A 24,358-nucleotide genomic window follows, 5' to 3' on the forward strand; every position below is an offset into this window, starting at 1 on the left:
AGGAGAAGTTACATAGAGCAGTGCAATGGGGAGCCTGCACCACTAACTAACAAGAGCCAACCAGTCCAGTATAGCTTTGGTATTTGCAGTACAGCTGAGGGTAAGTGCACATTTCTTTGCAGGGTCTAGGCCCTGCCTAAACAAGGTTATACCCTCCATAATTTGCCACTGTATAAGGCCCAGACAAAGGAGGAGCCAAACAAAGGGCTAACACAAGGAAGGCTTCTTGGTCTAGGAACAAGCCTTTCTGCTGCCTCTACCAGGTATGCCTGGAGCATCTGGAGAGAACACATAAACCTTAAATTACATTTGGCATATCAGTCAATTTAAGCAATTTATGGTTTGGCCAAAGTAACTGCAGGTAATAAACTTGTAGAAATTGCTGTATCAGAGAACTATTTCTAAGCAGAAGTATCCAATTCCAAAACAATTTATCTGAATGAGTGTGAGCTGATGATTTAGGCTGCCTGGCTATACAGTTCCATTATATTTATTTTGTGCAAAGCACATTTTTCTGGAAAATATAATATTCACAAGAGCATAATTTCAGAGTTCCCAGATTACTTAATTTTGAGGGTTTCTTTTCATAGAATTTTGACTTTGATTGAATATGCAAATCAAGAGAAAAATCATGTTCTGTGATACCTTAGTCACAGACAAAAATGCAGTAAAAATACAAGCCAAAAGGATTTCTTTGAATATTTGACAGTAGGAAAGAGAGAAAATTACTGATTCTGAACTTTGATTACGCTGGACTGTAATGTTCCAAAAGGCATCAAACAGTTTTAACTCAAGGTAGACCACAATACATCACAAGCTGGTCTCTCATGCTCTCCAAAACATCAGCCATGTTTGAACTGTGAACTCAGACCTTGCTCATCAAAACAATTCTGCTCAGAAGTGGATTCTGACACTGTGATATGAACAGCAGCTGCAAAAGTTTAATCTGCTGCTTCTGGGCCAAGAGAACTCCTCTGCACAAACACTTGTGTTAGGGAGTAATGATGGCTGAGCTGCTGGCAAAACATCCAGACTGAAACACCTTCAGAAGTTTGTCTTTCTTCTTGCACTGATAAACAGTGCACCTGAACCCAAGGGGCATCTTCTTTGGATCTTAAATTAGAAAGTCAATTTTTTGCCTTGCCAAATACCTCAGCCTATCTTGTGCTCAGCCACACTATGGCCAAAGGGTGATGACACCTGCTTTGGTTTTCACCAAGACAAGACACCAGTCTTGATTTTCACCTTTCCTGCACTGTCTGAAAGGATTTCTCTGTGCTTTCTTTACTGCTAACTGCAAGTAGAGAGTAAAAAGAAGGGAATCCTGCAGCCAGCAGAGCTGGCTCTTTGCATAGCTGTGGGAGAAGTCCTTTATCCCCAGCACAGCAGGAAGTTCCAAAGGATTGTCCTCAGCTCTCAGGTATTGAAGTCCCCTCTGTACATTCATATATATTAACTAATCATTTTTCCAGGGTCCATCATCCTCAGCAAGAAAGAAATAACTTCATATACATTTTCAACTTCTAAGGCCACATCTTGCTCTTTATTCACATGGTTGCAAAGCCTTATTTTAGCAAGGAAAGCATGACCAAGTGATCCACCAGCTCTACCAGACTTCACTAAATACCAGTGTAGCCAAGTGAATGGTTCTGAAGTCTCCAGAAAGGAATCCAGGGAGGGGTAGGGAGCATCTCTTTCAGGGAAGCATGAATCAGACAGCGATGATATGTGAATCAGAAAAAGCTTTACTTGTCCCTAGTCCCCATCCAAAATTCCTTATTTATCTTTGTGTCATGAAAGTCCCTCCAGCCATTACTCCTGGCTTCTTTGGGAGTAGAGTGGGAGGAGACCGTTTTACAGCCCAGGAGAACACTCAGTGTCCATGATCATCTGTACCATGCTTTCTTGTCTAAAACATTTGGGTGGCTGTGGGCCACTCTCCCTCATTGACATACGGTTGTGGCAGCTCGCACTGAGTCCTGGATGAAAGGGAGGTGGTGAAAAGAAGGAAGAACCACCCTGTCTCCTCACTCGTAGCTGCTGCCACTGCGACAGCACGGGAAGGCTGAGGACAGGATGGCCAAGGACCCTGTGGAAGGCAAACAAGCTAGTGAGATGGACTTGCTAATTCCAGCTATCTGCCTGAGACTTGGTTGAACCTCACTGGTCAAGGTGATGCCAACATGGGAAGGAGTCTGTGTTTTCCAACCCTGAGCAGAGGCTGTGGGGTCAGTGGGAAGTCAGGAAGGACCAAAAACCTAAGGGCACCGTTACGAAGGGAGAAATGTCTGAGAGGATGATGGACATGAAAAACCTCATGTCCTACAAACTGCAACCCGCCGTTGGGGCATTGGGATGAACAAACCCCAGTGCTGAGCATCACCTCAGCTCCGGGCATCACTCCAGCTGCCAGCCGGCTGTCGGGACTCACCTTGTGCTGCTTCCACATGGCTCCCAGGGCCTTCACGTCGTGCTTGCTGTGCTTGCCCTCCTCCAAGCACTGGTAGCAGACGGGGCTGCGGCAGCTCACGCAGTACATGCTGTAGTTCTCCAGGTCGTGCTCGGCGCACGTCGGCAGCTTGCGGCCGCCGCCCGCCCCCTTCCCGCCGCCGCCGCCGTCCGCGCCGCCGCCGGGGGCGCCCGGGTGTGCGGGCGGCGGGACCAGGCGGTGCTTGGCGAAGGGCCCGCGGGCCGGGTGGCAGCGGAGCTGGCATGCGGCGCAGTACAGCACCTCGCACTGCTCGCACAGCACGGCGGCCGGCTCGGGCGGGCTGCGGTCGCACAGCTGGCACTTGGCGGCGACGGCGGCGGCGGCGCGGCCCTGCTGGTAGCGCTGCACGATGGCCTCCAGCAGCCGGTTGCGCTGGAAGCCGCGGAGCCCGCGCTGGTCCAGGGACGCGCTCCGGTGGCACTGCGGGCAGGTGAGGGAGGAGCTGGCGGGGCCGGCGCCCCGCGGAGCCGCCGCCGCCCCCGGGGGCGCGGGCACCAGCGGCAGCACCCGCACGCCATTGGGGGACTTCAGGCTGGGGGTGTAGGAGCCGTAGCCGCTGTCGGTCTCGCTGTGCAGGCTCAGCTTGTCCGCGTGGTCCCCGCCGCCGCCGCCGCCCGCCGCGCTCTCCGAGTCCAGGCAGGCGGCGGAGCCCGCGGCCGCTCCCGGCCCCGCTCCCGGCGCGGCGGCGGCTGCGGGCGGCGCGGGGCCCCGCGAGTGGAGCAGGGGCGGCAGGTGCTGCTCGCTCTCCGGGGTCTGCACGGCGATGGTGCGGGCGCAGGGCAGGCAGACATTGTGCGAGCAGGGCAGGATGATGGGCTCCCGGAACAGCGAGCCGCACACCGGGCACTTCAGCTCCTCTTCCATGGCCGCGGCGCGGCTTTGTGCGCGGGCTCCTCAGGCGGGCGGCGCGGGGTGGCCGCCGGCTCCCCTCATCCCCCGCGGCGCCCCCTCCGCCGCCTCCCTCCGCTCCGGGCGCCGGGGCGAGGCCGGGAGGGCTCCGGGCGCCGCTGCCGCCCCGCGCGGTTCAGCACCCGGCGCGGACAGACAGCTCCGCACGGCCCGGGCAGCGGCGGGGCAGCGGCGGAAAGGCCGCCCGCCGGGGCGCGGGCAGCCAGCGCGGTGGGACTGTTTTAACGTTGGTGGCATAGAGTAATAATATATGGGGAAGGGAGGCGGGGGGCGGAGGCAGGGCAGGAGTAGGAAGGGGCGGGAAGAGCCCTTTCCCAGCAAATAAAGTGGTCGCTCTCTCTACGGCTGGGAAAGGCTAAAACATTTTTTAAAGGATCTCTACGCAGCGATGTCTTAATATCTTTAAATAAAGCCATTGTTTGGGTAGCAGATTGAACGCAGGCGGGGTTTCGTTATCTCTAGTAGCCCTCTCTCCCGTCACCGAATTAAAGGAGGATGCTCACCAACAAACTAAGCTCGTGCCTCTCCTTCACAGGGCTCTCACCATACTGGAGCACCACCAGGATGCACAAAATGTCAGGCACTGACAGAGGGAGGGATGAGAAAGGGGTTAAAAGGGAAGCGCGAACCCCAGCTACGAGCACTGTGGCTGGCAGGGGCGGCAGAGCGCAGCGAGCGGGGGACGTGCCACATCGCCCCAGCTCCCAGCCCTGTGACCCCAACAGGAATCTGCCGCGAAGATAAATCAGGGATGACAGCTGAGAGTTTATGAACTGAAAATAACCACCCTTAGAAGAAAGAAACCAGCAGTGGGAAATCCCCCATCTGTTTTGTTTACATACGCTTAGCGTGGATGTAGCACTTACTTCATAGTGAAGAGATTATATGTAAGAGTGATTTTACTGATTTTTATTATTGTTATTCATCTATCTTGTTTAACAGCGGCTTAACCATATTAAGCTCAAATCCATAAGCAGATCCTAATTTTGTTTGTTTTAAGATGCAAACTGGTCTTTTCAGAACAGCTATTTAAAAAATGAGGAACTAAGTGGTATCGAATGAAACGAAAAAAAAAAAAAAAGAAAAGAGAAGAAGAGATAACGTATTAAAACATCGTAATGTTTTGTGACACTGGTTAGGAAAGGGTTTTCTTGGTTCAGGGTTTGCTTTTGCCAGATTATTAAAACTGTTGATGCACAGAAAAGGAGGAATGGGGTCAGAGAGTAGGAATACATTAAAGCTTCAATTTTTTTCAGTCTTTCTTCTCTGCAGTTCCTTTTTGTATCTCATCCAGCCGCTCTCATGACAAGCTGAGGGGGGAAATATTCCCGAGGGGTTTAAAGCTTTGTAGTTCCCCATTTCAGGGTGAAAAGCAGCAGGTTTGCCCTCTGGCACACAGTAGAAACAGCCATGACCCACATAAACCTGCCTGTCATCTGGCTAGGTATCTTCTTCTTCTAGGTGCTGACCTCTGTGCTGAGATTGAGAATTTCTAGACTGATTGTATGTTTGGGCTACCTCCAGCCAGAAACCTCAGTGCTGCAAGAAGTGTTCTGAAACAGCACTGATTGCACAGCTACCTTATGCTATTACATAGTATGAAAAACCCGTGGGTGAAATGCTGTTATCTTCATAGCCGCTGTTCTCTGCTCTACCATCTGTCAGCAGCGGGAGTGGATGCACTCTAAAAGATTTCTTGCAGACCTATAGGGAAATCCATGTTACAAATTTCAAGTCTATGTTGGAAGCCATAATCCTAAAGGTAATTATGAAGGCACGGTAGCTTTTTCATGGACTTCTGCCTTCTTTCTTTACCTGTCCTGTGTGGAAGGTGACAGTGATCATAACGTGCATAATAGTAGCATCAGGTCTGAGACATCAGAGAAAAAATGAACAGACAGGTAAATGGTGGAAATGTAAAGGTATGAACACCAAACCTGCTGCTTTTTAGCTGGGTCTTGCAACTTCCAGAGTTCTAATACACTGAATTTTACATATCCATTTCCAATCCTACTCTAGAGTTTATGTAAAATCTTAGAATCGTTGGCACTTGACACGGGAGATGTCAAGAAAGAAACCATCTCAGAAGCACATCCTCTTTCGAACACAACTTTTCTTCTCTCCACAAACCTGACTTGACTCGAGAGCAAATCACTATAGTAGGTGACATTTGAAATGGAGATTGAAAAGGTGATCTGTTCTTCTCTGTTCTGTGGTGTGACTTTTACACTATTCAGTGTCTTTTTTAACCTGCTGAGTGAGTCTGAAATGTTAATGCCCAAGAGAGCTATGGCTTTGAGAGCAGGGAGAGCTACACTTGTTTACCTGTCCTACTGGTCCCAGAACAGCCCTTGTTGCCAAGGAGTTGTAGAGTTTCAATGCAGAAACCTTCATCCCCATGGCACCTGAGACTGCCGCTGGAACTAACACCTACTTTAACAATACTCAAAGCTCTGGTGAATTTAGGTTGCAAAGCACAGATTCTTCTCCTTATGAAAAGTATTTCTCCATATAACTGCACTGCTGCTGATGGAAGTGAACCGTCAAAACATCACTATAACCCTTACTACTCCAGGGGTCAGAATGGAAATTGGTCTAAGAGTAGAAAAATGTCACTGAGCTTGAGCAGACTGACCTTGGAAATACTTACTCTTGATGAGGAACAGATCCCACCAAGATGATTCCACTAATTTTAATGGAGCTATTCATAAAGAGCTATTTGGTCTGAGCCTGAAAAAATTGTGCCTTAACTATGTTTTGTAATCAAGGCATTATTATAATGGCTGTGATCCATATGATTTTTCATCTTTTTATGTTCAAATGAGTCTTTAATCTGTTAGAGCTGCAGCAGTGTATGGATAACCTAGAGACCCTATACAGGCAGTCCTAGCTTTGATCTTCATTTTAACACTTCAGTATCACTAGTATCATCCCCTTAAACTATTTACCCTTTGTAAGAACTTATTAGCATCTTTTATATCCTCCCAATGGGGAAAAAAAGCCAACGAGGTTTATTTATAGATTTGCATTAAAAAAAACCATAAGGCAAGTTGTGGTACAACCCTGCAGTAAGAAGAGATTTGATTAATCTTTTTGCCTCTCTTGTTTTATTGCTTATGCCTTCTCATTCTGCTTGTTGTGACATTTTTGTTTACTTCCCATTCCTTTTCTTGTACTTTTTTATATTTTATATTGCCCTCAAAAATTAACCCATTTCCAGATAGTTTTCCTCATTTCTTTTCCCATTTTTTTTCCCCTTTAATATCTGTCCACCAAGGTCACTTCATTTTATTCAGCCTTCTTTTACCGCTGCTGTTTCTCCGTGGGGAGTTTTTTGATTCCAGCATTCCAGCATCGCTTCCGCTAATGGGCATCACTCCAAGCACACAGCCTCTCATCTGAAGGGCAACAGGGGAGAAAAAGGATCTTATCTCCACAGGTTCTTATTCCACTGCAAGAAGGAGAACAGAGAAACAGTTCACAAGAGCAGAGGAGATAAAATGCGCCTGGGCTAAAGCCAGCAGCTTGTGTGGTAGTGTGAGCTGAAAAGATTCACTGCCTCGTTAAAAACACAGGGTGCTCAATTATCAGCAGAGGATGCCCTCAGCAACCACAGTAGACAACACAGCTGCACCTGCTGGTCACCTCTGAATTTTAGGCTGAATTCTAACCCGTGGCTGTACACCCTACACACCTCAGCATTGCTCCTATGCATAGTGAAAAACACAACACAGTATAATCTCTCCTGTCCACTTATTCTTTGTCATGTTCTTTACCCAGACTCCTCTTCCCAATATTACCAGCTCCAGTTGAAGCTGGCACTGCATGTTCTGTCTGAGGGGTGATGTGGCAAAGAGGCACAGGAAGGTAGGCTTCCACTGTGGCTTAGAGGAAAAGCTGATCTATATGGTCCGTGGGTCAGGGAGCTTTGGGAATGGCAGCCCTGCTCCTTGGTTTTGTAGATTTGCATTAGGTACACTATGTAGGTGTAAGAGTTTTGAAATTGATTTTGTTCTGTGTTGTTTTGGTTGAGGTTTTTTGGGGTTTTTTTGAGCATGCATTCAAGTAGCTATTATATTATTTAGGGTTTTCAAATATTTGCACATTGATCTGCTCATGAAAGGGAGGGTGGAAAAGCTTGGCAGCAGCCCAGAAGAGTGCCACAGAAGCATGGCTGCTGATAAAAAGCTTATCTGTTGGCTAGCAGAAGACTGTATCTGTAATAGAAACACAGCTACATATTGAATTTTCTCTGTCAGAGGAGTAAATCTGTCATGAAAAATATAATTCACAGCTGAGGACAATTCCATACAATGGAATTTTATTCAGAATGTCTGCTGAGTATATGCTTGTTATGATGGCTAAATGGCAAAAAATAGTGCTTGATCTTAAACATTGCTCAACAAATACCCACACTTCTAAATTTATTTCAGCCATTTAAGAATGAAATTCAATAGAGGGAGGAAAATAGTGCTTTAAACATATATGCCAACAAAAAGTGGTAGGTTGGCACAGAAAAATTTCAGTAAGAGGTCAGTTTCAATACTTCTTAATAAATTCATATCTAAAAGAAAGCAAAAAGGAAGTGCAGAAGGCACTAACCTATAATCAGGACTCTTGAAAAATAAGATCTCATGTTTTTGTGATGCTGTAAAAATACATTGGTCTGCAAGACTTTGGAATTACTCCAGGGACATTTTGGCTTTCCTGCTGTGCCAGGAATCCTCTCTTTCTTGCTGTTCTTGTGCAGTGGAGTGAGATACTTTTCCTTCAGTGCTACAGTTCAACTTGCAAGCAGCATCCTCAGGGGTGCTTGCTCTTTTGAGAGGGGAGAGGATAAGAGCGCTGGACCCTGAGCAGCTGCGTGTAAGGGACAGAAGGGAATGGGGGCCTGCTTTGGACACATTTCAGAGCACCAAAGGGTTAACATCCCCACAGAGTGATTGTTATAGAGCACTCGTGTCACATTTGCTGCCTTTCTAAAAACTAACTGTGTAAACTTCTCATAGAGATGATTTGGTTCCAATGGCATTACAGCAGAGATTGGGTTAGGGCTCCTCATTTGTTCCCTGAGCCAGCTTGAGGAGAGAGGGTCATAGGAAGCTGTTCTGAGCACGGGCTTGCAGTCTGCCTCAACCCTCTGCACCTATCCTGGCATGCTTTCCTGATCCCTCAGCTGTCTCTATGGTCATTCCATTCGTGCCTGTAAAGAAAAGTTCACGCAGCTTTTTAAGAAAGTAGTCAAGGATTACATAAAATCCAAACCCATCCCAATATCCTCTTTTGGTAGGAAGGATGGAAGGAGGAAGAAAAAAGTAATGGCATCCTAAGCGTTGTGGAGTGGGAGGGAATAGACAAGAGGGACAAACACCCCCACAAAACCAAACAACGAGTGAGTAATCTCAGCCTTGAAGCACCTAAGAGCTTCCTAAGAGCAAAGGAAAGGCTGAAGGAAAACGTATTTGGAAAAGAATCCAGACTGGGTTAGGCACTTGTATATACAACTGTAAAGTGGAGGTAAATTGCCACCATGTGGCAATCTCTTCCCATGTAAAGAAAATACTTACACAAAGAGGGTAGTGAAGTTTTGTCCCTGAAAGGGTGGGCAGTGTTCTGTGAACAGGGATAGTGAACTGATCCAAGTGTAACTCACTGAGAAGGTGTCTTAGGAGGAAGAGAAGCTCAAGTAGCTTTTCTCCTTTACTATATGTAAGAAAAGATGAAAAGTGCAGTCCTTGTTTAGCAAGAGAAAAATAGCGAGGAAATCTCCCTGAGCAGTGAAGCAGTGAAGGATCTATAAATACCCTGAGAGATGGGCTTTGCTCTTCTATTCTGCGAGCAGCTCAAGTGAGCCCTGAATGTGCATTTGAAAGACCAGGAGATCTGTGAAACCTGCCTTCACTGTAGGTACTGGGACAAAATTTACATGAGTTCTAGTGGGTTTGACTAAAGCCTCCTCTATGTACTGCAATGCTATACAGGAACATCCAAAATGAGCTGCCTTGGAAGCTGCATAGGAGCCAAGAAAAATGTAGGAGATTATAACTGGTGAGTTATAAACAGATTGACAGGTTGCAGAAACAGAGGATGCCTTGAGCTCCCCCTTCTCTTTTCAGTTTTGTTTCTGATAAGTAAACAAGGACTCCCACATTGCTGTGCACCAGAGAATCAAGACAGGAGAGGCCTCTTATGTGCACGGAGACTCATGTCCTGCCAGTTGGTGATGAGATGAGCACTGTAATCCGCCATAAATCTGTGTCACCGCTGTAGAGGAAGGTTCTTTCTGACACCACCCCCAGCTGCCCGTTCTCATCACCTCTCCTGCACTTAGAGCAGCTTTCAGGCAGCCACAAGCATTAATCCAGACCAGGACAATTAGCTTTCAGCATCAGCATCTTGATTCGGAGGTGCCCGTGCCTATACAAGGACAGGAGTGGGGAGGAATGGCCCCTAGCAGCACCACTGAGAATTTGTACTAGATCCAAAAAGTGATGTCTGTGCTCTGAGACATCAGCATCAGTCAAGTGAACAGGCAAGTCCACAAGATGCCAAGCTGTTTTCATCAACACACCTCACCTACAGGAGATTTATGCATCCTTCTCTTCAGCAGCCCATTGAGCTGCCCAGTAGGAGGTAGCAAACAGACGTCAACCAAATCAATCACACTCACACCAGCAATGTGTTCTTTTGCTTCATTTAGTGTTACATTTCCTGAATTGAAAAACACCGACATTCTGCTTTTGTCCTGTTTCCCTTTGCTACATTTTCCTTTCATCTATGACAGCATCTTTTAACATTCTTACATAAGTACAGAGATTCTGCTTCCCTCTCTCTTAGGTTGCTTTCCTTTGCTACTCTTCACATCTCCTTGATCAGAGAAACTCCCTTGATCTTTTACCTTCCCCTCCTGACTCCTCTGCAGCTTTTCTGCTTTTCGCCCACTACTCATCTCACAAGCAGAGGCCTCCTCCTTCCAAAGCTCTGCTTTTGTTCCCCACCTCACACCGAATCCAGCCCTAGGGGTACCTTTGTCAGCCCCATGGACAAGAGGGAAGTGATCTGAAGGACATGAAGCCTACAAAGAGGTGGGGTTTATCCTGTCAGTCCTCTGTACTGGCTATGCCAAGAAGCCCTTATTCAAGAGAAGAAAGATGTGCCTATCTGTCCCTGGAGCACAAAGGATTGTCCTTTTCCTGCCCTCACTGCAGAAGGACCAGCCTGCTGATGGGGTATGATGCTGACTGTGAGGTTTTCTTTGTCACGTCACTGTGATACAAGAGGCAGAGGATCCTCCCTGGGGAGAACCCCTTACATAAGAGATTTTTTTTTTTGTCAGTGTGCATTGCCAAATGCCAGCCCAAAACAGAAGCATAGCAGAGAGGTTTGCATAAAGATAAAGAACACAGCATCACTCGACTCCTGTGCAGCTCCAGCAATCTGGGTCATGGAGAGATGTAGGAAGCTGTCACCATTTAGCCCACTGAGAAATTCTAATGTAGAAGAAATGCAAGGCCCTCTCTGGTCTGGAATCAAAAGGTACAAAGAGAACTATGAATCCCACAGACATACCAGGCAGTCTGGTCCATCATATTCTAATTCTTATTTGCATCAAACTTTGCACCATTGCAGCCACTGATTTCAAGTGCTTGAGCTTCATTTTCATCATACATAGCCTGTACGTGACATGAAGCACGCACAGAGTCAAGTATAAACACTGGCGAGTTCCTCTACGTGCCTCTGCTATCATCCTGTAGAAATGGCTAATCCACTTTCAGGCCTCCTGTTCATTCCTCAAGCTTCATAATTTCCCAGTACACATCACATGGGAAAGCAGAATTCCATAAATCACATTCCTCAAAAAAACCCTAAACCATTACCAATCTGATTTCAATTTTCTTCTTGTACTTGCTTTGATGCCCACTGAGATAAATAAAATGGCAATATTTGTAAAATACCCAATCTACTGCATGTGTATTTAAAATCAAATCTGTCAGCACATTACGCCAGCTGTAGAGAGATTAGTCAGAATCTCCCTCCTCAACTTTTCCCTCCTAAGTCTCTTGCTGGGCTCGTGCTTCCTATGAGTTGATTCCACTTTTAATTTTATGTTTCCATCAATAGCAAAGGAATAAAACAGCTGAAGGGAACAGATAAGGGACTTAGTCCACTACTGCCACCACCCAACTCCAAATTGGATTGACTGGCTGAGTGCCCCCAAATCCTCCATGGATATGCAATTTAATAGAAAAAAAAGATTTCACGCACAAAGAAAAATATGCAGAAAATAATAAGACCACTTTATGAAACATAATAGTTTCAGCAATGTGCATATGATTATATCCTTAATTCAAATGCAATGCAACAGACATCCTTTTATGTTACCCGCAGAAAAAAGAACCCCAGCTGATGATTTAATTTGTCCCTTTACTAAATGATTTAATTTTAGCAAGCTGTTATCCAAGGAAGAACATTAAAAAGGGCCAGATCGCATCAGCCTAACAATGAACCTGGTCCACCTTATCTTTGACAGCAGCCAATAAAGGGAACAGAGGGAAGTGCAAAATAGAAGTGCAAAAAAACAGATGGGGAAAAAATGCTAAGGAGAATTTGAGGAGGATGAAAAATAGATTAAAGCAGGTGGAGGAACTAAAATAATTCCCTTAGTTAGAGCAAGGCTGTATTCTCATGGATGAGCACGCATGGATTTCTAGAGAGGCAGCTCCAAGCAGGATCAGTGCTCACAGGGAGCAGTGCTTTGGGCTGTGCATGAGTGCTCCCTTACCTGATGGCAGCAGTGGAGATCAGCTGTCCTGCCTGCACAGGCAGAGCCGCAGGGATTGGGCCAGATATTCATTTTTAATTTGTTTTGCCTTTTAACTTGAGATAGTGCCCCTAAGATTCAACCAGTTTTAATTTCAAGCTGAAATTATGTATCTTCAAAGTATGTGTTGGTGTCTTCTGTAATTGCTCAGTTAATGGGAAAATTAGGATTATAATAGCCCTACCAAACTCCTTTGTCCCAAACCAGGCAGATCTCTGACCTAGTGGTATGTTGTGGTGTCCCCATCTCTCCTTCTCACTAGCCTCCTTTAAATTATTCCATTTGGCTTCATGACTTGCCTTCCCTTGATCTCCTAATAGGACGGTGAACCTCTAACCTCTCCAGACTGCCAAACTTCCATTTGCTCCTCATTTCCCTCCTGCTGTATCACCAGTCTCATCAGTCTCTTTCTAAAACTTGAGATTTCAATTTTCTTTCATTATTTTTCTGCTAGAAAAACTCAGCCTATTCAGTGCTCAACTACCACAGTAGTTGCTGAGTAACAAAGAATCAGTGGAACATTACAACATTTGCAGCGGCTCATTTAACAGCAACACAAATGTTTTGTACAAGGAGAGCGCTGTGATTTCTATTTGTTCCTGCTATTTGGAATATCTCCAGCTCAAACGCTGCTGCGTTGGGTTTATTTTTTTCTGATTTGGTAAAATGGAGTCTCCATTCATGATCTGTGCACAGCACAGGTCTCCAAGCAAGAAATGGAGGAACTGGAATTAATTCCACCTGGAGAGCGTGGCTCATCCCTCCATGGGACAGGTGCATTCGGCTGCAGGGACCTGCTGCCCACTGCCCTGCTGTGCCCAAGCTGCTCCAGGCAGCTGGCAAGGTTATTACACCTTCAGGTGGGTCAAGCTGGCTTCAGGTGGGAAATGCTGCCTGAAGTGACAGCAGCACCTGCAGTGAGGGGCTGGAGAGGTACTGCAGAGGAGAAGGGGTGGGGGCATCACTCCTTTGGCAAAAGGCCAGGTTGCACTGCAGGTCCCCAGCCCCACTCACTGCCCTACCTGCTCCTGGGTGTCAGGTTGTTTCTGGCCCTGCTGACAGTCCTCTCATTCGTACCATGACTGTGGGTAGCGATGTTAGCTCTGACGTTCACTCGTAATTGACTCTCATCCCTCAAGGACACAGAGCAGAACAAAGGAAGGCTACACTATAAATACACCAAAATAGGCCACTCACCCTCGTCTGGAGAGCCCTTCATCTCCCCTGCTGCTGTCTTGCCCAGGGGTTGAGTGAGACTGCAGGTTCTCCGTGGTGCCTGTCCCAGGCACACAGCCAGGATCAGCCTTCCCCCTGCACATGGAGACGGTCCAGCACTGGCCCCATTGCGGGCACTGGTCCTCTCTATTGCCTCTTGCTTGCTGAGGAACGTTCCCCTGGTCTTCCTCATCTTCTCAGTAACTCACTGATAACAGATGGATCACTTGTGGATTGTTATTCAGGGCAGCGTGTTCGACCATTTCTTCAGTGGAAGCCATAATGACCAATATTCTAATCTGAGGTGCAAGTGCCCGTGACAAACATTCCCTGCTCAGGCCAAAGACTGGACAGTCTAAGCTTGAAATTGGGTGATACACAGGTTGGCCTCTATTACTTACCTATGGGGGGGTGATATCATCAGTGAAAGCATTATTTGAGACAACAGAGGTCTCGAACTAGGAGTGGAAATTTTTTTCTGTAAATTTCATGTAAATTTCTGTAAACTTCTTTTTTTTCATGTAAATTTACATGTAAATTTCTTGTGTGGGTCTATATACATAACACATACCTTTTGATCAGCTCTGAGTAATTACAGCCTGCTTTTCTGTATTTCCATCACAACCCAGAGAGGGTGTAAGGGAATTAGGGGTGAATGAGGTCTGCAGGAATTTTGGAAGAGGCTTCTGAGGTGACCCCAGTGAGATGAGAAAGGCACTCACCTTCCGCCTGTCCCTTGTTCTTTAATATTTAAAATTTCAAATATTTTTACTAAGCCATTTGTCAGTCCACTAATAATAATTACAATGACAATCACAAGATCACTGTAAGCCTTAAACTGTGGTTTGCAATGTTCTAAGACACTCCATTAATTGAATGGTATTATAAAATAAGACGTTAAAATCTTTTTCTGTATTATTTTTTTTTTAATTTTACATCTCTGTGTAAAAAGGAAAGACAGTAGGCCTTGAATCTGTAATAGAAAAAAAGCAGCTTCCTTCACCTTCTAGCAATACAAACACAGCACAACAAACTATATATAGTATATAGGATATATGTATATATACTATATACTATATATACACCCCACCCTCAGTCTGCATAGCTGCTAACAAATACGTGTTTTACATTTAGCCAGTAACTGCTGTTCAAGGTTTCTCTCCAGATGCTCAGGGATGAGCTAAACATCACTTTGATTACAGAATCGTGCATTCCCCATATCAAAAGCTAGCAAAAGTAGTTTCTTTGATAGCAAAAGAAACAGCCAGTGGTGATTAAAACAAGCAAATGTCCTGGGGAAGTGTTTGAAGTCAACGGCAGGCTCTGATCAAAGCACAGGTAATGTAAGCACACAAGGCTAGCAGGAAGAAATCCTGTCTTTTATTAGACCAGCACATAGTACTGGAGAAAATGGGCAACTTTTCATACAAAAGCCTTTCTTCAGCTCTGTCACTTGGTGTAATAACAGGTGTTGTGTCTCCCTACCTATGTTGCCTCTCTTCTGTTCACAGACCACTGCTGAGCCAATACCCCTGCTGCTACAGCAGAGGAAAGTCTTGCTGGCAGACACGATTGATGCCACATGGTCCTACACTTCAGGGGAATAATCTCAGAGTTTAATTATTCCAGCACAGAAGTGCAAAAAGAATTTATCTGAAATATTGTAAAAGAGGTCTGTCAGAGGAAGAAGAAACAAGAAGTTGAAAAATATATTTGTCACAACCGAACAATTCCATTGCAACAACAGCACAAAACTGTTTTTCAACATGATTCAGGTTACCGCAGAGCAAAGCTGTCGAAAGTCTGTCTTTTACAATCTCTCTCTGGCTTTGTTCAACTCTATTCCGGTGTCTTCAGATACTTGTTAGTCTGTAGCTATGCACCTCTCTGCCCTACCTGACTGTTTGCCAAACTGAGACAAAAAGAGCTCTTCTGCCACTTTCTCTCAAGAGCTGTGAGATTGACAAGAAGCACGTCTGAGAACGAGTAGAAGGCTGAGAAGAGCCCTCTCCCGCTCACATTTGCAAGGGTTCACTGTTTCTCAGCTCTTCCTCATCCCTCAGCTGCAGCTTTCTCCATCCTGAGCCCTTGCAATCTCTGCAGGGAAGGAGGCTGAACTGCTGATAAGAGCCTGAGCCACATGTGGCATGGCAGAGACAGCAGTGAGACAGGAAGGAAGAAGGAAAAGGTGATTAACTGAGGTGAGAATTTCTGCAAAGGCAGCGTTTGACATCGAGTTAGGCAACAACTTGAGGAAGGGCAAGCCTCAAATTCTTGTTTTGGCTACAGAAGGACATAAATCAGATTTTGGGATTGGAACTAATTTATCTTGAACAGATGGATGCCCTGGAGAACTGTGGAATGGGACTGAACAGGGAGGAGGCAGGTACTAGTCCTGAGAGGGGTGTGTCTTCAGCAAGCAGCTTGTTGAAACTACTTCTCCTTCAGTGGGGTGTGTGTGAGGTTCATCCAGGGAAAAAGCAAGACAAGGCCAAGAAGGACAAATTGTTAACCCCAGCCTTTATTTTTGTGCCACTACACTGAATTCTATAGTGAAAAATTTTGATCGAAGTTAATGCTGATACACGCTCCAGCTGTAGATCTGCCAGTTTGCTTCCAAGGCGTCTGTGATCAGAGAAACATTTTTCCCAGCCAGCTCTGCTGCCAAATAGGCAGGCAAACAGTAGTGACACAGGATGGCTGACTAATTTCCAAATGTCAAAGTTTGCCTAAAACTGTTTCCCTCCCCCCACAATTTTAGAGAGGTAGAACTACCTGTTTGTGATGGCTGTGCCTGCGGCAAAAGAACTGTTATTGCTCTTGGGACACTGGCTACCAGTGCTAACCACTGCTCCTGAAGTCTCATCACACAGTAATCCCTGAGGAATGCATCTTCATCTGCTTCTTCAGGGGATGTTTTCTCTCACTCTGTGTAATGTTTTGTGAGCAGCTACTGTGAAGTCCTGAGTAAATGTCCCTTGCATTTTCCTTGTCAATGACGAGAGGAGCTATTGCTACAGGTCCTGGCTTTGTAGCATGTACCTGTTTATTGCTCTCACAGAGTACCCTGTGTACAAGACTCTCCAGAGAGCATGTAAATAGTTTAACAATAACTCATGGCCAAATGTATTCCCTCTCAGCCCAGAGGCAGAAGAGACAGTATTTCTCCAAATAAACACAGTACCCATCTATCCAATCCTTCCATGTACCTGCAGACAAACACCTGGGGAAAGAGATGAAATTGTAACTTTTCCCTGAAAGCCACTGAAAGTCCTTGCCTGCCCAGGACATGGCACAGTGGAGGTCTTCACCGAAATGTTGCATAGCTGTGGCACAGTAGACCTAGGCCATGGTCTGTAAATCCCCAATAGCTCTTAATGAAAGATTTTACTCTGGAGCAGCCAAAAATCAAATGCTGAGATAAGTGCTGAAGAAAACAAGAAACCTCTCCAGCAGCTGAAAATCAGAGTGATGGCAATGTCCATCAGCTACTCCTCATCATCAGCTCACACTACGAACTGTGAGATGCAGCTGTGTTCTGCTGGGGCTCTGACTTCTCTGGAAACTCTCAGAGTGATGCAAGATGGGATAACCCCATCTGTAAGTCACACCACAATATAAAAATGATATTAAGCCATTAGAGAGCATCCAAAGGAGGGCTACAAAGATGGTGAAGGACCTTGAGGAGCAGCCATTTGAGGAGCAGCTGAGGTCTCTTGGTCTGTTCAGCCCAGAGGAGACTGAAGGGAGACCTCAGTGCAGTCACAGCTTCCTTGTGAGGGGAAGTGGAGGGGCAGGCACTGATCTCTGCTCTGTGCTGACCAGTGACAGGACTGTGACCAGTGAAGGAATGGCCTGAAGCTGTGTCAAGGGAGGTTTAGCTTGTATATTACAAAAAGTTTCTTCACCCAGAGGATGGTCGGGCACTGGAACAGGCTCCCCAGGGAAGTGGTCACAGCACCAGCCTGACAGAGTTCACAAATTGTTTGGACAGTGCTCTCAGGAATGTGGTGTGACTCTTGGATATGTCCTGTGCAGGGCTGGGAGTTGGACTCGGTCATCCTTGTGGGTTCCTTCCAACTTGGCATATTCTGTGATTCTGTGATATATATCCATAAACATAGAAAAGTTATGTGGAAAGGTGCAAAGAAACATATGAATGGAATAATAAGAGCTCTTTACTACATACATTAATAGAAGCTTGAGAAAAAACAGAGGAAGCAGAACCCCCTCTCCACTACATGCATTTCAGCATAGATGTTCTTGTTTTTCTCTTTTCCCACTTTCTTTGGCTTCTCCTTTTCACTGTGCTCACAATTTTACTAACTGTTTTAAGGGTGATATTTTTCTCAGCACTGTTTCCAGGAAACATTTATTTCCTTTTTCCACATTTTCTTTTATTTCTTTCTTTATTGTCTCACTGGTTACACACCTCACCATACCACTGAGGCAGTCCCCCAAATACACACTTCAAAATTGCCTATTCTTCCTCATTATTTTGCTCCAGCAAAAGCCCCCAATGACCTTTAGACTGAGCTCCTCCTTCCCTGCTGAGAACCTAGCCTCAAAAGAGGATTTTCTTCTCTCTTTACTTCTTTTCTTATTTCACTGCTTCTTTTTCAATGTCATTATCTCTCTTTCCCACAACCAAAACAAGCCCCTCAAAGCTGCCCCTGTGTTTATCATCTACCAGCATCTCCTCTGACTCTCCTCATTGGATTTCCCAAAAGGAACCCTGTAACAACCACAAGACCCATAGATAGCCCTGCCACAGTGATGAAAAATGCATTGGCTCTACCTGTGCTGAGAGTGGGAGCACAATTGAGCCTCTCACGTCAATTGTGAACTCTGCTGCTCACGTGGTCTCCTGCAAAGACAGTAAACCAAACACAGACTCCTGTAGAGAAAATAAAAGCTGGAAGGGCTCCCCGGTGCCTCACATTACACTGAAGCTTCAAAGAGGTAGGAAAAAATACATTCAACGTTTGCAAGACAAAGAAGCACAGCAAAATGTTACAGAACGACTCATTTAAAAGAGTTTGAGAAGTGTGAAGGAAATAGACAGTGCTGGGTTAAGATGCAAGCGTGATACAGAGCAGGGTGGCATAAAACTTCAAGGAAACATCAAGGAAAAAGAAGGGGACTAGGAGGAATTGGGGCCGGTGAATTCCAAGGTAACCCAACTGTTGCATATATGGAAAATCAGGACCAACTTGGCTTAGAAGGGCTTAAATCTGTCTCAGAACCTTGCTGCTGCAGGTTCTTCTAACAGTGTTTGTCCCCATACTAGAAAGAATCTGACAACCTAAACTCTCTGTAGCTTTTTCAGTTCTTTGGCCCATTTTGCTGTCATCCTAAACTAGGTCTAGCACTATTTAAGTTGCAGAGGACGTACATAAGGGAATACTCCTGCACACAGGGCTGTAGTCTTTTTGAAAATTGTAAAAGTTTAAAGTAGTAGCAATTTCCCAACCACAGACATCAATAAATTATATGAGGGAAGAAGGCTGGAAGTGAACTGAATCCTTGGATGGAGTACAAGAAAAAGAGGACAGGGACTTCTATTGGCTTATCAGAGCAAGGGCAGGAGAAAAGTCTGATCTTGTGGGTATTGGGGCAGGTTCTGAGGTACAGCTGTGGCTTACTCTGGGGCAAGGGTACTAAACTACAGATTTGAGCTCTTCCTGCTGCTTGTTCATGGGGCACCATGAATAAGCAGCACCTCTGGTCAGCTCATGGATGTGTCCCTCCTTCACTGAATAGCTGACCTGGTACTTAAAAACCTGTGACACCACCACTGACACTTATGTATGCAATTAATTTCACATTAACAAATCTTCCAGGTGAAGCTTTTGATCAAAACCAGTGGATTCTGTTACAACTGTCTTAACATGGAGCCTGTTTTCTCTAATGGTTCATTCAAAACAGTCAGTTCTAACTTGATTTTTGCACTGTTCTTATATAACCAGAGAACAGATGATGCCAGCTAAACACAAATTCATTACTTCAGTGATTACAGTGAGGTTGAATTAAGTAATGCATTTAGCCTCACTTGGTAGTGTTCCATTCCTTCTGGTTTTGATAAATTAACCAGTGATGATCATGGAGTTTTAATAAACAGACAAGGTTTAATTTCTTCTTAGAGCTGTGAGCTTCTTACCTGATAAGCATTGAAAAAGACTTACTAATGCCACTATTTTAAATCACCTTTTAACCTATATTGTTCTTGTTTATATCCCACTTACTTAATTTTTTTATTTATCTTCTCTCTTTTTTGCCTAAATACCAGTAGAAATGAAGCAATGTGTGATGGCTGAGAAAATTACCATACAAGCAATATTTAAAAGAGTGTAGTTGTACAGTGCTCCCAGTGGGGGGAGAGGAAAAGCCAGGGGGGATAATTCTTTGTTCAGGTTAGGCTGCTTTTGTCATTCAAGAGGACAAAATAAAGACAGTAGGGCATTGCCAGGCTGCACTTCCACTGCCATCTGAAAAGTGCCCAAGGGGAGTTGTGCTGAGCTAGCTCAAGCTATTTTCCTTCCCATCTGCTCAAGTTGATTTAGAGAAGTGCATTATGCAACCTAACTGCTATGCTGAGGTTCAAATGAGTGTGGCAGTGCACTTAACACTTCTAGGAGATGTTTTGAGGAAAAGGAGTGATTACATAAAACCAGGCCTTTCAGTCTGCCATGGTAAAGGTAATGCTATATGGCTGTTAGAAGAAACAAACAAAAACCCCCACAAAACACACCAGAAAGCCAACACCAACCCAAAACAAACTCCTGAGAAGATGAAGATTAAAACTGAGAAAGGCTGAACTACACTCAAATGTATCAGCAAGATGGAGCAATAGTGTGAAAACCAGTGAGGACAAGAGTAAAAACACCTTACCTGCACAACTTGGGCCATTGGCAGCGAAATACTGATGTTCTTGTCCATCAGTAACCCAGGACATGGTCACCTGCAGTTCTTTGGATTGTCTCATATCGCTGCCAGTATCAAAAGTAGCATTTTTAAATCACACATTAAGTTCTTGCCCTCAGCTTAAAAAAAACCCCACACATTTAGTGTCTGTCTGTGAAATGTGATAAAACTTTGCTATTAATACTGCTTAATGAAAACCTTCTTCAAGTTCCCTACATTTTTCCTTATAAAACTGACTGTCATTTACACAGGCTAGTGTACCAATAACACCATCTTTCTTCATCCTTGTTTATGTGACTATAATGAACCTCCTAGGTCTATTTGGTAAATCAGTATTGCTCTGAAGACTGAGGTCCCCTAAGGAAAAGCTTGACAGCAAGATTGTTTGTCAGTTCTTCTCTGAAACATCCAACACTCAAACACCACAGGCCTCCTGTTGTTTCAGACACAGGCTCTAGCCCAATTCTCTCTACAGCTGAAGACAGTGGACAGACTGACACTGAATTCCATGAGATTTGGATCAAGCCTCGTGGGGCTTATTCTAAGAATGCCAGAGGTTCAATTCATTTTCAGAATCAAGGCTAGAGCAGAGACAGCAAGATATTTCAGTTCTGAAAATATTAAAAAATCATTGTATTTATGAGTTACTGTTTATCTTCTGATCTATGATAGTTCACCAAAGTGAACTATCAAATTATCACTTTACCTCTTTCTCTCTCTACCTCAAAGCAATATCAGAGAAAAGCATGACTTGACAAGAATAAAGTTGGTAAATATAAATGTCTTCATCAAAAGAGTGAGTGCCACAGGATGCAAATAACCTATTTTTGAAGCACTGACAAAGTAATGTTCATTCTATTCAAAAAGTTTTCATAATCATTGAAAAATAAAAGAGATGGTTCCTGTTATTTTTTTTTTCTTACAGTTGAAAATTGACAATAATTGTGAGATATCTAAAAGTTATTCCAAGTCACTGGTATTCCAAATGTTCTGAAAACTCATAATTAGTTAAAGAGCAATTGCACTCTGAAAGTGATATAAAAACAGTAAGTTGAACTCAATGCATTTATACCTTGCACTCCAAATCTTATTTCTCATAGTATAGGTGTTTGCAGCCTTGTATAAATTACATTTTGTTTATCCTGCCACAGTTTTAAAAAAGAAGCTGAGAGAGAAAGGAGACTAAGAAGGAAGAAGTTGCTTTTGCCTAACCTGTAAACTCAAGATCTTCAAAAGATCTCCACCACTTCTATCTCCTTAGCATTCTTTAGAGATGCGAGTGGAAATAAAATGATTGATGTGCCTTAAAACTGACAGCAAGTGAAAACAAATAAATAAATAAATAAACTTGATAGCAATCCTATTTTTGTCTCTCTAGGCTTCCATCTTCCCTGGATAACTCAACAGAGAAAAGCGAAGAATCCTTTAGATTACATTTGCCAAATGGAATGACTTCTTTTTCCCAAATACTGCCAAAAATACTTCATAAATCCTTGTTTTTCCCTCTAGCTCATTTGTATACCTGTTTGTTTCTGTCAGTGACTGATTAGGGATCAGCTTGATCTGATCTCATTTCCAGCACTGATGTTTGGACTTAGCAGCTTCCCCTCTTTGCGGATATTTGCTGTCGCATTTCCCCCTGCAGGGGTTTTAGTCTTTTGTTTTACTTTAAGTTTTTGTTTCCTTTTGCAACCTCAACATTTACTGTCGATTGCTTTCTGGGTTAGGCTCTGTCTGTGCCATGCTCCAGATGGCACCAAGTTGTAAAATGAGAAAGAATTGACTGGATTATTACATGGTTTGATCCCGTCACATGTGAGTTGTCTCCAATGTTGCAGCTGGTGCCTAAGGTGTGTGCAGGAGTTGTTGCACTCCAGCACAATTCCTACCCGACAATGACAGCTGTTACCATTACAGTTATTCCTCAAGTTCTCTACCAATGAAGGACAACTCTGAAAAACTGGAGGGACTTCGAAGAGGGAAGATTAACTGAACCTTTGGATTCTCTGGTGAGCTGGATGGGTTTCTCAGTCCACGCGTCAGCCTGGGACAATCGTGTCTGTCTGCAATAAATTGAAAAGCATGATTGTGTTGAGAGGTGCATGAGCTCAGCACATGCTGATAAGGATCACCCTCCCTCCTGGCAGGCACACACAGTTCTTGGGCAGGAGACAGAGAAACAGCCACACAGTTTGCACTGCCTGAGAGGGGCTTTTCTAATAGAGAAGGGGGGAAGAAAGGGATAGATTGTTTCCACGCTATTTGAAAAGTAAACTTTGCTACAATTTCTCTACCAGGTTCACACCAGGTAAAAATCTGGTATCATGTACTTACATCAAGAAGTTATTTTCAAGCATTATATTTGCTGCATAGAATGTATTTCATTTTTTTAAACTGACAGTATTTCAAAGCTATTCCTTTGTCTGTACCATTACAAAAGTAGGTTGCCCATACAAAATAAAGCCCAAACTTGTTTCCATTTGGATGCTACATACTAAAGAAGCAATGACTGTAGTTCAGCTAGTAGAACATCTGCCTCTGAGTCAGTAATTGCTGAGTGTCCCTGCAGTGAATTTAGGGGTCACTGGGGCTGCTGAATGTGCTGTTCTTGTATGAAATATGAAACGAAAATTCTAGTCACTTGTTGGCCATTAAACAACTGATGACAGCTTTCATCACAGACTCATAGTAGCTTTGCTCCTCTAACTGTGCCAGGTAATTACATTCTCTCTACCTAAATGAACTTTCAATTACATAGAGTACCTTTCTCCTCTAAACTGCTTAGAAATAATGTTATGCACCATTAAATGATTTCCCCTGTCCCACCGCAGAGGTGGCTCAATTTCAGCACAAGACAAGGAGATCCAGGTCCACACGAGGATGTTCCCCTCAAGCACTGGCCTGGCCTCAATTTGGCTGGCTGCTGTGCTCTCAGGCATCACCACAGCCTCATCCATCCTCTGCAACCCCAGCTGCTGCAAGGAAGTGGCCCTGATGAAATTTGCTCATCACTCTCCCTTCTGAGAGGCTGCAGAAGAGTGCAGCCTTTTTGAACCAGCAGGCAGAGCTCCAGGCTGGCAGTATGGGACAATGGCATTTGGCACAGCTGAGCTGAAGGGGACAAGCTGGGGTTTTTCACAGCCTCAGTTTTGAACTTAATTATTCAGCAACTCAGTTCAGCCACAAATCTGTCTACTGGTTTTGCAGAGGGGAAAGGTCATTTTAAAAGAATAGAGGTACATCTGAATATTAAATTATGACCCCCCAGCCAGCATTATAGCCATTTACAGCTGAGAGGAATGTTTATCTCCTGAGCAGTGTAGTCTATCTAGTGAAAATATGTTATCTAACAGATTTCTATATTCAGCCTGGAAAAAAAATCTCATATACACATTTGCTAATGGAGAACACAGAAGAAAGAAGCAAGAAATATGATCTCTTTGCTAACATCAGCTGACATAATAGTACATAGAAACTTCCATGTTTGTTCCAAATGACCATTTCACAGAGAAATAAAGAATTCTTTCTTTTAGAAATTACCAATGACCATTCCTCACTCAAAAAGGCTTTGAGGCAGATACAAATTGCAAAAAAATCTGCAATACACTGCAATTTGCAAGCACAAGTCCTTCCCACTTCTGTGCACCCGCAGCCATTCCTGCTCAGCAGCTTGCTTCCCGCTGTGCTGTTTTGCCTGCAGATTTAGAACTCCCATCATTTTTACCTCACATGACCTCAGCCCAGCTTAGACAGCATCCTCCAGATCTGACCCCAATGCAGATCTCGCTAAAGGAAAGGGTCTGCTCAGTGTCAGTGGGATAATAAGACAAATACCCTTAAAGCCTGTAGCTCTGATCCCCTGGCGATCTGCTTTCAGTAATCAGATTCTGGAAAGCTGTTACTGTAAGTCAAGTCGGACTGTTGAGAGTAAGAACTGAGTTGTTGTGGGGCTAACAAACTGAACTAACCACAGAGACAGGTAATAAATGCCTCCTCAA

General features: G+C 44.5%; 1 protein-coding gene and 1 long non-coding RNA gene across 6 annotated transcripts in view; one reads left to right on the forward strand and one right to left on the reverse strand.

Moving 5' to 3' along the window:
- TRIM67 (tripartite motif containing 67) overlaps positions 1 to 3,355 on the reverse strand; it is a 39,897-nt gene extending 36,542 nt beyond the window's left edge. For 2 of the 4 annotated variants that reach the window (XM_088161478.1, XM_088161479.1), the window contains exons 1-2: positions 3,228 to 3,355; positions 2,432 to 3,113 (exon numbers count right to left, since the gene is read on the reverse strand). In XM_088161478.1, coding sequence (XP_088017604.1) covers positions 2,432 to 3,113; positions 3,228 to 3,355 — 810 coding nt within the window. Of the gene's footprint in view, positions 1 to 2,431 lie in introns of all 4 variants that reach the window. The other 2 variants (XM_014874424.2, XM_088161477.1) reach the window with 1 other exon arrangement.
- LOC148224308 (uncharacterized) lies at positions 2,668 to 22,839 on the forward strand. Of its 2 annotated transcripts, none has more exons than XR_015802324.1 (2): positions 2,668 to 2,921; positions 14,948 to 22,839. It is a non-coding gene; the product is annotated as an uncharacterized LOC148224308 (long non-coding RNA). The 2 variants fall into 2 exon arrangements; XR_015802325.1 differs by having other exon boundaries at positions 2,873 to 2,921; positions 3,936 to 22,839.
- Positions 22,840 to 24,358: the final 1,519 nt, after the last annotated feature.

The sequence above is a fragment of the Sturnus vulgaris genome, chromosome 3, assembly GCF_052056855.1.
Source record: "Sturnus vulgaris isolate bStuVul1 chromosome 3, bStuVul1.hap1, whole genome shotgun sequence".
In the NCBI taxonomy this organism is placed as follows: domain Eukaryota; kingdom Metazoa; phylum Chordata; class Aves; order Passeriformes; family Sturnidae; genus Sturnus; species Sturnus vulgaris.